Raw genomic sequence first — 16,413 nt, forward strand, 5'->3', positions numbered from 1 at the left:
AGGCCGACAACCAGGTGGTTCATGCTTATGTGAATCGCCAAGGGGGCATGTGTCTTTCTCTGTTTCTGCTGTCCCGGAAGATCGTGCTTTGGGCCGAGTTGAGTCTATCTGGCGGCGGTCTATCTTCCGGGGAAGGAGAATGGGCCTGCGGATTCTTTGAGCAGGGTGTTCCCCTCCTCGGTGTCCCTGTGTCTGTCCCCGGATCCGTTCGATCCGATTGTCCTCAGGTTCCGCTGTCCTTGGCTGGATCTTTTTGTCTCAAAGGATTCCGCCCTTCTTCCTCTGTTTTGTATCATCATTTCCCTCGGTTGGCGTGGGCCACCAAAGCTTTCTCGATTCCATGGTCGACGGGGCTGCTGTTTGCCTTCCGTTTGCCTTGATTCTGCGGGTCCTCCGGAAGATTCGGTTGGATCGGGCGGAGGTTCTCCTGGTGATATCGGAGTGGTCTCGGCAGTCTTGGTTTCCCCTTCTGCTGACCTTTTCTGTTTAGCCAAATTGGAGGTTTCCCCTGTGTCCCTTCCGTCTGCGGGTTCCTCTTCTCGGGATTGCCTTCCTGCGCCGCCTCCGGCTGGGGGTTTGGCACTTGAGAGGTTGAGTTTGCTGGGTCTGGGTTGCTCAGTGGAGGTTGCCCAATGTCTCCAGCTGTCTCGGCGCCCTTCCACCTTGAAGTCCTATGCCCGCCACTGGAAGAATTTCTCCTCCTGGTGTCTTGGGAAGGGTCTCTCTTCTGCCTCCTGTGAGGCTGTGAGGGTGTTGGACTTCTTGAGGGATGGTTTCGTCTTGGGGCTTGTGGTTTCTTCCCTGCGGGCGCAGTGGGCTGCCATTCTTGCTCTTCGGGTTTCTGCTAAGGTTCTTTTCCTGGTGGCCATTACTTCTGGGCGGAGGGTTGGTGAGATTGGGGCTTTGATGGCTTCTCCCCCCTTTTTGCGCTTTTGCACTGACAAGGTAATTCTCTGCCAGAGTCAGTTCTTTCTACCTAAAGTGTCTTCTTTTCACTGTCAGGAGGATATTGTTCTCCCAGTGTTTTGTCCGGATCCTGCCTCTCTTGAGGAGGTGATCCTCCATTCGTTGGATGTGATGAGGGCTCTCCGCATCTACTTGGAGCGTACGTCTGGTTTCCGTAAGGTTGATTCCATGTTTGTAGCCTATGGACTCTCGGGGCTGGGTCTTCGGCCTTCTTTGTCCACCTTGTCTCGTTGAGTCAGGGGTGCTGTGGTTTCTGCTTACGATTCTGCCCACTGTCCACTCCCTTCTTCTGTTCAGGGTAGGTCGACCAGGGGTGTTTCATCTTCCTGGGCCATGTTCAAGGGGGCCTCCTTGAGGGGCATTTGTAATTCTGCCACTTGGGCTACTCCCCATACATTTGTTTCCCATTATCGACTTCAGTTGGGGATGGCGGACCCTGCTGCCTTTGGGACTCATGTCCTGTCTGCGGTACATGGTTTGTAATATGTACTCTTTCTGTTGATTAAAATGGACCTGTTTTTCTCGCAACTTTTGGTCTGTTTTTTTCTTACAATCACCGTGTGCTTGGGTATGGGCTCACTGATAAGGAATGGGACGGGGAGACAGGACGAGGAGGTAATGCCCGGTTACTCACCGGTAATATCCATTACTCCGAGTCCTGGTCTCCCCGTCCCATTCCTGAGCCCTTCCCTCCCTCCCTGTCATGGGTTTTCTTTAGGTGATTGCCTGTTTTCGTTCTGGGTTTTCTTTGGTATTCTCAGGATGTTACAGTGATGCACTTCCCCCTTTATTGTTACGTGATAGTGACGCCATGTTGTGGGAAGTGCAAACAGCTCAGCTAGGTTATAGGTTTCTGTGGAGCAGACTTGCTGCTCACTGATAAGGAATGGGACGGGGAGACCAGGACTCACAGTAATGGATATTACCGGTGAGTAACCGGGCATTTCTGCTAGTGTGTATAAGTGAGATTTGTAAGCTATTGGTACTTTTTCAACTTCGTTAAAAGTTAAGTATATGAATCCGCATTGTCCTGGAATGATTCGGATCACTAAGTTGTGTATGTTTATGCGTGTTTGCAAATGTTTTGTCTCTAACATGTCTGTTTGCAATGAACGCAACATTTCAGTGTGTTTTTGTTTCCAATTATTTGTTTTAAAATCAGGTTTGATTAATTCGTTGAGAGGTTTAACCCTTTCTGTGTAATTTTGAATGTATGTTCTTCCGAAGTTCAGGAAACCTATAATCGACTGTAAGTTCTTCAGTGTTTTTGGAGGGTCGAGCAGCGCACATTTTTCAAAAAAATTGGCTGCCAGGCTCGATAACTCATATCCCAGAAAAAGGACATAGAGGTGGGCAATGCTCGATTTCCTAAAATTGAATTTGTACCCTTCAGAGGCGAAGCCCAATATAATGGTGTTCACCCTGATCAAGTGCCTGTCCAAGTCATCGTCAGTCAGATAGATGTCATCCACGTATGATAAGGCTTCGTCATCATATGTTTATAGTAACTCTGTTACCCGTGTCGAAAATAATCCAGGACTATTCTTGAATCTCTGAGGGAGACAACAGAAGTGACGCTGTGTCCCCATAATTGAGAAAGCGGTCAAATACCTACTTTCTGCTGCAATGTTTTGACAAAAGACACCCTTAAAAATATCTAAAGTTGTTTTATATTTTTTACACATTATGTTATTCATTAATGCTGCACTGTGTGCATTTTGTACTGCAAAAGTTTTGCAATAAGAGTTTAGATGTCTGTAATCCAAAACTAGACGATATGTATTGTTTGGTTTGGAGACAGAAAACAAAGGATTGTTCATGGACGAGGTGCATTTTTCAATCACCCCTTGGTATTCAAGTTGATCTGATATCTCCCTGACCTGTTTTTTAGCTTCTTTCTTAACTGGATACGGCCTTTGTGCAGTTGGTTAATTTTTTAGTTGGATTTTTTGGTGAGGAGAATCCTCATCCCATCCTACATGATTTTTGTATAATGCAGGAGCCTGGACTACTGCCCATTTTGTGGCATATGTATATTTTAAATGAATTAGAATGTGGTGGAGAAGGCTGGCATAATGATTTCTTCGCCATGTGGGCACTCCCTGACAAATTCTGATGGCCAGTCTTGTTCAGCGAGAAGAATGTCATAACCCTGAGAGAGTCGCTCCCAAAAGAGTGCTCTCACTTTTCTTTGTATGTCTCACTCCATCCGGAGTGTTACTTCATACAACTTATGTGGACAACTATCCCTGGTATCTGCAGTTTCAACTTGAATGAATTCATTCAAGTCCACTGTCTTCAGATGATCCTTCAAGTTCTTGCGAGCTATGGTCACTTCTGCTGCGCTGTCCAACATTGTCTGAGCCCATTCCCCGTTCCTGAGTTGTGTTCTCAAGATCCTCGGCATGTGTGATTTTTAGACCTGCTACCTTCTTTTTGGTGAATTGAGGTTTATTGTTTTTCTGCACATGTTGATAGTCTTTAGACGTCACCATTCTTCCTTGTGTTCTGACTATCCTCTTCTTTTGGATTTCTGAGACAAAGCCTGAAAGGTTTTTAGAGGAACGTGTATCCGTATCTTGATGTCTATCAGGTTTTCCCTAATTATCCCTATTCCTGAGGGTATACCTCCTTTCAGAGGGCTCCATTTGAGAAGATCCACCCCTGTAATGAGAACGCTTCTCTTTAGAAGTTTGTTTAGTGTTTTCCCACTTCTTTTTAGAAAGAGTAGTAGTGTTTTTAATAAAGACTTTTTCAGGGCTTTCGGACAGTGAGTAATTTTTTTGAGCTATCCAGAATGGAATTTGTTCCCGTTTTGCGGCCTCCTCCTGCGAAGACCTGGTATCGTAGAGCCTAACTCAGCAGATTTCTCATCGTAGCGCTGTCTGCTAACTTGTGACTGTAGCGCCTGACTCTACCTCTGCATTTACCCTCGTAGCGCTTTTGTGCAGACCATCTCCTATTTATTAGCGCTTGACTGCTCTGTCTATGCTTTAACCATTGTGCCTGCATTGCTAGTACTTCACATCGCTAGCGCGCACTTCCTGGCTGTACTTATCAGAATTACTTGGTTCTTTCAAAAGCGCCTCCGTTTCGCTTGTTGTTGTTGCTGCCATTTTTGGGTGCATCCCCTGGCCCTTCCCCCACCTCGCTCCCGCCTCCCGGCTGACCCTCCCACCCACGGAAACCATAGGACGTCCTCACACCCTCCTAAGCTGTGACCGTCCTGTCCTGGACACGAACGGCCGCTCCCCTGCCTCCTCCTGCGAAGACCTGGTATCGTAGAGCCTAACTCAGCAGATTTCTCATCGTAGCGCTGTCTGCTAACTTGTGACTGTAGCGCCTGACTCTACCTCTGCATTTACCCTCGTAGCGCTTTTGTGCAGACCATCTCCTATTTATTAGCGCTTGACTGCTCTGTCTATGCTTTAACCATTGTGCCTGCATTGCTAGTACTTCACATCGCTAGCGCGCACTTCCTGGCTGTACTTATCAGAATTACTTGGTTCTTTCAAAAGCGCCTCCGTTTCGCTTGTTGTTGTTGCTGCCATTTTTGGGTGCATCCCCTGGCCCTTCCCCCACCTCGCTCCCGCCTCCCGGCTGACCCTCCAACGCTCCGCCCCCCTCCACTCTCCATTTATGGCCAATGCCCCCACGCGCAGCGTCCACGCGCTACGGCCTCGCCGAAGGTGCGCCAAAGGTAAGCCCGTCTACGCCCGTCCGCGCCTGGACCGCGCCCAGCGCCAGTCCCCCTGCCCCTCGCGCTGCCCAGCCCTCCCGCATTACCTACGATGCCGCCACCCTCCTAGCCCTTAACCCCGGTCGCGCCCCCAACTGCGTCCAAGCCGCTCCTGGACACACCCATGGACCTTTCTCCTGCTACTCCTGCAAATTCAGCGGCACCGACAACATCTCCACTACGACCAGACCACAGATTCCCGACCCCACCCACCTACAATGCATCCTTCTCAACACCCGCTCGGTCCACAGACACGCCATTGACCTATGGAATCTACTAGACACCATCTCTCCGGACGTCGCCTTCCTAACAGAAACATGGATGAACGCTTCCTCCGCCCCAGACATCACCATCGCCATCCCTGAAGACTATAAGATCACTCGCAAGGACCGTACCGGCCACACAGGAGGAGGAATCGCTATCGTCCATAAGAAATCAATCCGCATCTCAACCAGCTCTGACGCCAACCTCGCCAACTCCGAACACCTTCACTTCCAGATCCACATCGACCCCAAGACCACACTCAGAGGCACCCTCCTCTACAGACCACCAGGACCCAGCGCAAAATTTAGTGAAGACATCACGGACTTCATCACTCCTCACGCGCTCCCCTCCAAAGACTACATCCTTCTGGGAGACCTCAACTTTCACCTTGAAAAGATCAACGACCGCAACACCACCACCCTCTTGGACAACCTCGCCAACCTCGGACTTAAACAACTGGTCACTTCCCCCACCCACATCGCAGGTCACACTCTCGACCCCATCTTCACCTCCAGCAATCATATCTCCTTCAGCCACACTACGGATCTCCTCTGGACTGACCACAGCTGCGTTCACTTCACCTACAACAAGCCAAAACCCACCAACCACCTCCAACCAACTCTGCAAAGAAACTGGAACAAAATCACCACCGACCAGATCTCCTCATCACTCCTTCTAAACACCCCAGCCCACTCTTCTAACCCAGACCAAGCCGCCGCCAACTTCACCCTATGGTTATCCAACACCGCCGACACCTTAGCACCACTGAAAAAACGTCAAAGCAAACCTGGCAACAAGAAGGCCTCATGGTTCAACGATGATCTTAAGAAGTCCAAGAAACTCTGCCGCTCCCTTGAAAAGACCTGGAAAAAAGACCCAACCACTAGCACCAAGGACGCCTTCAAAAACGCCACCCGCACTCACCACCAACTAATCCGAAAGGCCAAGAAAACAGCATTCAAGGATCGACTTGACAACAACGCCCACAACAGCAAGGAACTTTTCAACATCGTCAAGGAATTTTCCAATCCCTCGGCCAACTCCAACGACATCACCCCCTCTCAAACCCTCTGCGACTCCCTAGCCTCATTCTTCCACAACAAGATTGCAGACATCCACAACAGCTTCGACAACCAACCCGGAGACCAACCCACCCAACCTTATGATGAACACTCTTCCCCCGTGAACACCCTTAACGACTGGAACCCAATCTCCACTGAGGACACCATCCGCCTGATGAACTCCATCCACTCAGGATCCCCCACAGACCCATGTCCTCACCACATCTTCAACAAAGCAGACTCCGTCATAGCACCGCACCTCCGAGACGTCATCAATTGCTCCTTCAACTCCGCCACCTTCCCGGAAAACTGGAAACACGCTGAACTCACCGCCCTTCTGAAAAAACCCACAGCGGACCCCACCGAACTCAAAAATTACCGCCCCATTTCGCTCCTTCCATTCCCGGCCAAAGTAATCGAGAAAGCTGTCAACAACCAACTCGCCGCTTTCCTCGAAGCCAACAAATCCCTCGACTCCTCACAATCTGGCTTCCGAGCAAAACACAGCACTGAGACCGCCCTCATCGCAGCAACAGACGACATTCGAACTCTACTGGACAATGGAGACACAGTCGCCCTCATCCTCCTCGACCTCTCTGCAGCCTTCGACACAGTCTGCCACAGCACCCTTTTACAACGCCTCAGTAACATCGGAATACAAGGAAAAGCACTTGAATGGATCACCTCTTTCCTCACCGGAAGAACCCAGAGAGTCCGCCTTCCACCATTCAAGTCCGAGGCCACTGAAGTCATCTGTGGCGTACCACAAGGATCCTCACTCAGCCCCACCCTCTTCAACGTATACATAAGCCCCCTCGCGGCCATCGCCCGCCAACACAACCTCAACATCATCTCTTACGCGGATGACACTCAACTAATCCTTTCTCTCACCAATGACCCCAGCACCGCCAAAACTAACCTACATGAAGGAATGAAAGAAGTTGCCGAATGGATGAAACACAGCCGTCTGAAACTGAACTCAGATAAAACAGAAGTCCTCATCTTAGGTACATCCCCCTCTGCATGGGATGACTCTTGGTGGCCGGAAGCCCTTGGAAAAGCACCCATCCCGACAGACCACGCACGGAACCTAGGCGTCATCCTGGATTCTTCACTCTCAATGAATAGACAAGTCAGCGCCGTATCCTCATCCTGCTTCAACATTCTTCGCATGCTCAAAAAAACATTTTGCTGGATCCCCACCGAAACCAGGAAAACTGTCACCCATGCTCTGGTCACGAGCCGACTGGACTACGGAAACACCCTCTACGCAGGTACCACCGCTAAACTCCAGAAGAAACTCCAACGAATCCAAAACGCCTCAGCCAGGATCATATTAGACATCCCACGCAACGAACACATCTCTGGTCACCTGAAAGACCTCCACTGGCTACCCGTCAATAAGAGAATCACTTTCCGACTGCTAACCCACGCACACAAATCACTCTACGACATCGGACCAGAATGTCTCAACTCACGACTGTCCTTCTACACCCCCTCCCGCCAACTACGTTCTTCCAGCCAAGCCCTCGCCACTGTACCTCGCATCAACAAGACCACCATGGGAGGCAGATCCTTCTCATACCTGGCTGCTAGAACATGGAACTCACTCCCCACTTACCTTCGCCTTACCCAGAACCACCTAGCATTCAGAAAGCAACTTAAAACATGGATATTTGACAAGTAATCCTCCTCCCCTTCCTAAGCGCCTTGAGACCCTCTGGGTATGTAGTGCGCTATATAAATTCTTTGACTTGACTTGACTTGACCTGGTGAGGGGGGTGTTGTGGAATCATTATTGCCGGTTGGACTGTAAGAGTCTGCATGACATATTGAACGAATTGTCTATAGATTTTGAGTAGCTCTCTGAGTTGAGCTCGTAGTTCCACATCTGACATTTCATTAATTTTAGGATGTGGTGTGTAGCTGGCTAAGACCGGCCATGTTGCTCCTGGTCTACCTAGTGGACCGAGCCTGGAAATGTGATTTATATGTTTTAGGGCGCCTTTAAACCAGAGCTCTAGAATGTATTCCGTTGGTGGTTCATCTTCTTTGTAGAAGTGAAACAATTGTGTTACTGGATTTGCTTCCGGTAAGATTATTCATGAATAGAATACCTGTGTCTGGTGATATTCATGTGCCTCTATCACAAAAAGTATCCTACCTCGTCTTGATGTTAGGCCATTTTTTATAAGTTTTATAGTAAAGGCTCTCCTTAAATTTACAGGAATGCTTACAGCATCCTCGTCGGTTTCTTGGAAACCTGAAAAGTTTAAAGCTTGTGCAGCGTCATCGCCTATAGCTCCATCCGCCTCTGTGTTGTTCCGTTATTCGACATTGTTTAATGAAAGTTGCAGAACAACTTTCAAGGAAACAAAGATAAGGTGCACAATATTTTGGAACACTGTATCCTTCAACGTTGAACAAACCAAAAAGCTAATACATAGGATTTTCGTCCTACTCAGCTATGGCGGATATTTATCCCTTTACCCACTCCAGACATCTATTGGAGTATTACAGAAAAAGGGGTCTCTGAGAAAAGCACGTCTGAGTTACTTTAGTATCTAGCGTTAAATTAGTGCCTTACCAAACGTTGGGTGCCATGTAGTATAGTTGCTATATTCCCAATAAGCTCTGCACATTGGAATAATATATCCAAGTCAAGTCAAGTCAAGTCGAGATTTATATAGCGCGCTACATACCCATAGGGTCTCAAGGCGCTTGAAGAAGGGGGGGGGAGTTACTTGTCGAATATCCAAGTTTTAGGTTGCTTTCTGAATGCTAGGTGGTTCTGAGTAAGGCGGAGGTGAGTGGGAAGAGAGTTCCAGGTTTTAGCTGCCAGGTAGGAGAAGGATCTACCTCCCATGGTGGCTTTGTTGATGCGAGGTACAGTGGCAAGGGCTTGGTTGGAGGATAGCTGACGGGAGGGGGTGTAGAAAGACAGTCGTGTGTTGAGGCATTCGGGTCCAAGTTCGTAAAGTGCTTTGTGTGCGTAGGTTAAGAGGCGGAAAGTAATCCTCTTATTTACGGGGAGCCAGTGGAGGTTTTTCAGGTGACCAGAGATGTGTTCTTTACGCGGGATGTCTAGTATGAGCCTGGCTGAAGCGTTCTGGATGCGTTGGAGTTTTTTCTGGAGTTTTGCGGAGGTGCCGGCGTATAGGGTGTTTCCATAGTCCAGGCGGCTCGTGACCAGTGCGTGGGTGACAGCTTTTTCTAGTTTCGGTGGGGATCCAGTGAAATGTTTTTTTGAGCATACGAAGAATGTTGATATAAATATGACGTAGGACTTAGGTCAGTACGTCTCTATCGAATATACTAAATGTAATTGTGAGTGCCAGCTAGCTCAGGGGTCACTGGAAACTTTCTGGAATACACAAGAAGGGATTAGTTACTGACAACCGCATAAACATGATAACTTTGTTTCCCTAGGACTGGAATAACCATCTTCAGAGTTGTGGAAAAAATAGATAAGTATTTCACTCAGTCAATCGTGCATGCTTTGTTTATACAGAGAGTGCACAGAGATAGAAAGATGGGCGTTTCAATAAAAAGGTTTATTGAACAGTCTTCTATCTCATGCAAGAGATGTGAACTGCTACAATCGTTAGGCAGAATGTAAAGTATAATGCGTACAGCACGGGTACTCATAGTACGGCCCACGGGCCAACAGCGGCCCGGCAAGCCTTCCGTGGCGTTCCGCGGACCATGAGATATCGTACCGGTGTTTTAAAAAAAAACTTTTTTAAAGAGTGTCTGTGAACACTGCTGGTTGCAGAGACACTCTGCTGCTCTGTGGGGCCGGGCGATTTATCCCAGGAGGCCAGAGTGGAGCTGCAGGGGCGCTAAGAGGAGGTGAAATACAGCAAAGCCCCATTCACATGCAAATGGCTGTGAAGTGCTCGGGTGGGGCTGTGTGTCTGTGTGCGCTGGGGAAGCTATCTCAGCCCGGTGACAGACAGGTGTGCGAGGCGCCCCTTGAGCAGGGCGTCCAGTCTATATGTATAACATTGTTGTAGGTATATTGGGGAGGAGGGGGGTCTTTTCTTTTAATAATGGGGCTCAGCTCTTTTTTTGCCCAGGGTGTACACGGCTTTGAGGTTACAAAAGGATGCTAGCGCCTTGAAGCACCCCTTCTTCTAGTCCAGCGCACTTTTTGTCAAACTTGTTGTTTTCAGGTGTGACACTCCAGTTGGTTGCGTTGAAGTTCAGAATGCATCTGTTTGACGATTGAGATCCCGTGCTCATCCTTGTGTTCATGATGTCACGGAGAGGTTATTCGTACACATGACTCAGCCCGGCATTATAGTGAATGTCACACCGTTTATGCTCGCGCCAGGACCGTTGTTAGCTGGATGGATACTACCTTTGTTAGCGGAATATTGTATGGGTCTTCTTGTTTGTGATGTTTTGTGCTCCGACCTCATTTTGATGATACTTTTAGCGTTTAACTATAGCGCTTGATCCTCGGATCGCTTTATTGGTGCTAAAATAGTTTACGTGTTTTACAGCCTATTGTATGTGAGAATTATTTTGAGTATTTATGAAGTATTTTGGTGTCCTGTGGGGTTTGGAGATGTACGCAATCAGGGGAGTGGGAGATGCTGTATTTCTAAGGGGTGGTGGGGGGCACAGACTGCCTTGGAGATAACCGTGCCAGGGTTCTGGTTTGATTCTAAGAACCAAAGCTGAATCGTCAAACGATGTAAAGTAAGTCTTGTAACAAATATCATGAAAAAATATTATAAAAACTTAAAAATGGAGTAAACGCACTGTCAACATTTCTGTGTCGTCATTTAAAAAAAACGAGAATTCCCCCCAAGGACTATTGCCACTAGTTATCTAAAATGTGTCACATTGTCATGCTTTCTGTTTAAATAGCTTATATTGTCATTAAATGCGAAACTCGACTATTTAATATTAACTGTGTAATAATGAGATCTTGTTCTGAATTACTTCATTGACCTCTCAGGCTGGTTAGTTAAAGAACATGATGTATACTGTACCTTACTATGCTCTTGTAACTGATGTAACTTCTAACGCAATGATCCTAAATGTAAAGCGCTTTGATACCCTCTTGGGTCAAGTTCGCGCTAGGGAGACGGAGTGAGGGAAGGGGAGTGAGGGGAGACGGAGTGAGGGGAGACGGAGTGAGGGAAGGGGAGTGAGGGAAGGGGAGTGAGGGAAGGGGAGTGAGGGAAGGGACGGAGTGAGGGAAGGGACGGAGTGAGGGAAGGGACGGAGTGAGGGGAGGGACGGAGTGAGGGAAGGAGAGAGGGAAGGGGAGGGAGGGGAAGTGAGGTAGGGGAAGTGAGGGAAGGGGGAGTGAGGGAGGGAGAAAGAGAGGGGAGGGGAGGAAGAAAGGGAAGGGGAGAGAGGGAAGGGAGTGAGGGAGGGGGTGAGGGAAGGGAGTGAGGGAAGGGGAGTGGGGAAGGGGAATGAGGGAAGGGAGTGAGGGAAGGGGGTGAGGGAAGGGGAGAGAGGGGGGAGGGAAGGAGGGAGAAAGGGAAGGGGAGTGAGCGAAGGGAGGGAGGGAAGGGGAGGGGGGGAGTGAGGGAAGGGGAGGGAGGGAGGGAGGGGGAGGGGAGTGGGGGAAGAGGAGTGAGGGAAGGAGGAAATGAGGGAAGGAGGGAGTGAGGGAAGGAGGGAGTGAGGGAAGGAGGGAGTGAGGGAAGAAGATTGAGGGAAGGGAGTGAGGGGATGAGGGAAGGAGTGAGAGAAGGGGGGAGGGGAGGGGAGTGAGGGAAGAGGAGTAAGGGAAGGGGAGGGTGGGAGGGAGAGAGGGAAGGGGGTGAGGGAAGGGAGTGAGGGAAGGAGGGAGAGGGAAGGGGAGTGAGGGAAGGGGAGTGAGGGAAGGGGAGTGAGGGAAGGGGAGTGAGGGAAGAGGAGGGAGGGAATGAGGGAGGGAGTGAGGGAAGGTGAGTGAGAGAAGGGGAGGGGAGTGAGGGAGGGAGAGAGGGAAGGGGGTGAGGGAAGGGGAGTGAGAGAAGGGGAGTGAAGGGAGGGGAGGGGAGTGAGGGAGGGAGAGAGAAGGGGGGAGGGGAGGGGAGTGAGGGAAGAGGAGTAAGGGAAGGGGAGGGTGGGAGGGAGAGAGGGAAGGGGGTGAGGGAAGGGAGTGAGGGAAGGAGGGAGAGGGAAGGGGAGTGAGGGAAGGGGAGTGAGGGAAGGGGAGTGAGGGAAGGGGAGTGAGGGAAGAGGAGGGAGGGAATGAGGGAGGGAGTGAGGGAAGGTGAGTGAGAGAAGGGGACGGGAGTGAGGGAGGGAGAGAGGGAAGGGGGTGAGGGAAGGGGAGTGAGGGAAGGAGAGTGAGGGTGAGGGAGGGAAGAAGAGGAAAGGAGAGGGAAGGAGAGGGAGGGAAAGGGAGGGAGAAGGAGGGAGGTAGAGCGAAGGTGAGGGAAGGAGAGAGGGAGAGGTAGTGAGACAGTCAGAGTGAGTGAGACAGAGGAAGACAAGGAGGGAGAGAGAGGGAGATAGAGGGATGGAGGGAGGGAGGGAGGCAGCGAGATATATATATATATATGCCGGGTCTGGTAGCTCAGTGGACGAAGGCGTCCGCTGCAGGGACCTGTGTTCAACCTCATGGTCACAGTTTCTTTTTGTTGCTCTAGCCCCGCCCCCTCCCCCACCGGTGCGGCCCTCTGACACAAACCACACAGTAAATTTGGCCCCTGAGAGAAAGTTTTTGAGTACCCATGGCGTACAGCTTAAACAATAATATGAAATAATACTGTAAGAGCATTGTATGGTTTCTAAGCCATTTAAAAATACATACATAAATAACACTGGCTAAAATACTCAACTGGTGCTTCAAAAGTACGCCTACCCCAATGTACCTAACCTACGTCTAGAACGAGGGAAGAAGTAAGTATGGTCGTTACCATAGGTTTCGTTTTGCCAAGAATCTACCAAAGGTTACTCTAGGTTCTAATCAGCTCCATACCTTAGAATGTAGGAGGTCTGGAATTCTGCCTATTTACAAGGCGACGTTAAGCCGATTTAGTGGCTTAATGCCGCCTTGTAAATAATGCGACCACCCTATCGCCACTGGAACAACATAAAAAGTGACTTTCCTGTGAAGATAGGGGCTTGTAAATATGCCCCCAAATCTCTTCTGGCTGTGGAGAGAAGTCAAGATATTTCTCATATGCATATAAAGGCTTTGGTATTGGTGAGTAGTACTAGGTCATGACCTCTGTGTTAGTCTTTTTTTCACTAGTGTTCAGCGTTTCCTTGAATTCTGTAAACATCTTGGCTATCTGTGTGTCCTTGGTATTCAGAAAACCTTGTTTTTTTTTGATGATAGTTATTTTTTATTTCTCTTTTTCTGCTTTGGGAATATTAGTAAAAAGTTTGCCCGCTCTGTTGCCACTGATATGGTATTTAAATTTAATACTGAGAAGAATGTGGTCTATTCCATAGGAACTTTGCTTTAAACCTAATTTTCCATTTTAGAAGCACTGTACAAGGGATGCCAAGATTGTCTTTTAATTTACTGATTTTCAAGGTCCTTTATCTTCTCCAGTTGGGTTTTGAATTCTTGTGCAGCTTCTTTGTTTTTAACATCTGGGACAATGATTTCAGCTTCCAGCATTGCGTCATCTGCCCCCTTGCCGTTTCTGTTGAAGACTGCTTCTGTAAAGGTTTTGAGGTTTGCATCATTTCGGGTCGTTCAAGAGAACGTGACTGGATCATTATCCATGGTTGGTGTTGCAGATGGGTTTATTCTCGAGTGTGGGTGAGACCGCCGCCTGGTGTGATAAGGTGATTGCTCCTATGAGTTTTTGTGATGGTGCGTAGAAGATGTTGGAAAGTGAAGAAGTAGGCTCATCTTGGAGTTGTGCGGATTAGAAAATCAGGTGAACACAAGTTTGGTAGGGTTGGAAAGGCACCAGATGTTAGCGAGATTCTCACTCTTCAGTGAGCTTCTGCAAAGCCTTTTAAGATTTGTTGGGGACGTATTTAGCAGTGATGAGAGCAGTGGATGCCGGATGGCATTGATCGAAGCCTTGCAATAACCACCACTAAGCGTCAGATTTTGACTGCGTTGGACATCTAAGATTACATGTCGAATTTCTTTCTAGAAGAGGGTATTCCCATGTGTGAGAGCAAATTGTAAGTGTTTTATCTTAATTGTAACTGCCCTTCTTATCTATATGTTAATGAATACCATTTTATTTAAGAACATCTCTTACTGGACGTTGTATGTTGCTTATTCTGTACTGTGACATGCTGAAGGAGCTCTCCTTAGTATATCTAGGATCAAAATTGGGATAAAACATAGGCCACAATGGGAACTATATTTGTCCACTGTCCAGCCGGACAGGGTATTTTATTTTTCAATCAATTGAAAGCACATAAAGGAATATAGGTAAGGCTCAATCCTGTACCATACTGGGCACACACAGAGAAGGGAATTTTTCAGGCAAGTGAGAGCATTATTGGCCACTTTTAATTCAGTGTTGGTTTTAAGTAATGCCAAAAAAGTGCTAGACACAACATTAATCACACATAATAGTCGGGTTGTGAAAACACTTATAAACAAGTCGATGTTTCGATCCCTTATGCTCTAATATGCGGGATCATCATCAGGACTGACAATTGAACATTTGCCTGCCTGGCATAGTCATTTTACAACCGCCCTGATCGGCGAGTAATGGCCCAGGGATAATATAGGATCTTAAGCTGAGGGAATCTCTAGTATGGTTTCCTCCTGCAGGGAATCAAGGCAATCTTGGGAGAATTGCGGCGGTATCTGAGCGATATCAGATCGATTAGAGCCTGGCTTATGGAGTAAAAATAACTCGGAGGTGTGCCAGGGGCCGTGGACTCGTGGGGATCTTAGGAGTACGATGCCTCCGTAATGTTCCAAGGAACAATGCCCATTCGTATACTGCAGGATCACAGTTAAGTGGGTAACTGTCCACGGCCCCTGGCACACCTCCGAGTTATTTTTACTCCATAAGCCAGGCTCTAATCGATCAGGGCGGTTGTAAAATGACTATGCCAGGCAGGCAAATGTTCAATTATCACTCCTGATGATGATCCCACGTATTAGAGCATAAGGGATCGAAACGTCGACTTGTTTATAAGTGTTTTCACAACCCGACTATTATGTGTGATTAATGTTGTGTCTAGCACTTTTTTGGCATTACTTAAAACCAACACTGAATTAAAAGTGGCCAATAATGCTCTCCCTTGCCTGAAAAATTCCCTTCCCTGTGTGTCCCCAGTATGGTACAGGATTGAGCCTTACCTACATTCCTTATGTGCTTTCAATTGATTGAAAAATAAAATACACTGTCCGGCTGGACAGTGGACAAATACAGTTCCCATTGTGGCCTATGTTTTATCCCAATTTTGATCCTAGATATACTAAGGACCTTTGTTTCTTCATAAATCATTGACACCCACGGTCCTCAGTTAACTGAATGGGTTCCCTTGTTTACTTAAAAAGAAGGAGCTCTCCTAGCCTCTCTGACCTCCTAAAGTAAGTCTTACCTTCTCGATGTTGCTGTCCCTGGAGAGTCCAGTATTTACAGGAAGTAGTCAAGCAACTATACATAGAGACACTGCTGCTAAACAAGCCCTCCACATGTAATGTCCAGTACATACTGATTACCAAGGTACCAAAGAACTGGCCTCAAACTGATGATGACTCTTCTTGTGTGGAATGTGTCCTCGCCTCTAAACTTCTGTGAAAGACCACAGAACTTTATGAATGACCCCCCAAGGTGATTGACCACAAAAGTGAGGGGAGGGAGGAGGTGTATACTTGGAGAAAAGTCTGTGTGTAACCCATCGGTGAAAGGTGTGATGGGGCGCAAACCTCAACCTGCTTTAAACTGCACTACTCCGAATACATCATGTCACCAGTATGCATTGAAAGCCTAGACACATGACCATGTTCTTCTCCAGATGGCTGCACCCCACATTTTCCAGTTCACTGAGTCTTTCCTTTTATTGGCAGCATACGGACTGTTGGGAGAGGAAGCAAAGATTATGAGGAGGCAGAGACAGAAGCGGAGACAGAGACGGAGACAGGGGCGGAGACAGATGCGGAGACAGAGGCGGAGACATCGGTGGAGACAGAGGCGGAGGCAGAGGCGGAGGCAGAGGCTGAGGCACCGGAGGAGGAGGAGGAGGAGGAGGAAGAAGAAGAGGGTTGAAGGCTCTAGAAAGGCGATGCAATGGCAGAAAGTGGACAGGGAGCGGTGCACGACCGGAGACGCCTTCCAATTCTGTGCTTGGTTCCTCCCTCGTCCTCCATTACAGATCTCAACATTTCTGGAAGTCTTAGTTCTCTCAAAATAATGCATGTTGAAAAGTATGTGTTTAAAGTTGGTTTTAAAATGAAATGTTAAAATTTACTGTGCATACATTTACTTT

The 16,413-nt window shown here is 48.2% G+C and overlaps 1 protein-coding gene across 1 annotated transcript in view; it reads left to right on the forward strand.

Moving 5' to 3' along the window:
- LOC147678891 (uncharacterized) overlaps positions 1–16,193 on the forward strand; it is a 94,874-nt gene extending 78,681 nt beyond the window's left edge. The window contains exon 4 of the mRNA XM_086944685.1: positions 15,995–16,193. Within this exon, the coding sequence (XP_086800811.1) occupies positions 15,995–16,193 (199 nt within the window). The remainder of the gene's footprint in view (positions 1–15,994) is intronic.
- The last annotated feature ends 220 nt before the right edge of the window (positions 16,194–16,413 follow it).

Source organism: Lissotriton vulgaris, chromosome 11, assembly GCF_964263255.1.
Source record: "Lissotriton vulgaris chromosome 11, aLisVul1.2, whole genome shotgun sequence".
Taxonomy (NCBI): domain Eukaryota; kingdom Metazoa; phylum Chordata; class Amphibia; order Caudata; family Salamandridae; genus Lissotriton; species Lissotriton vulgaris.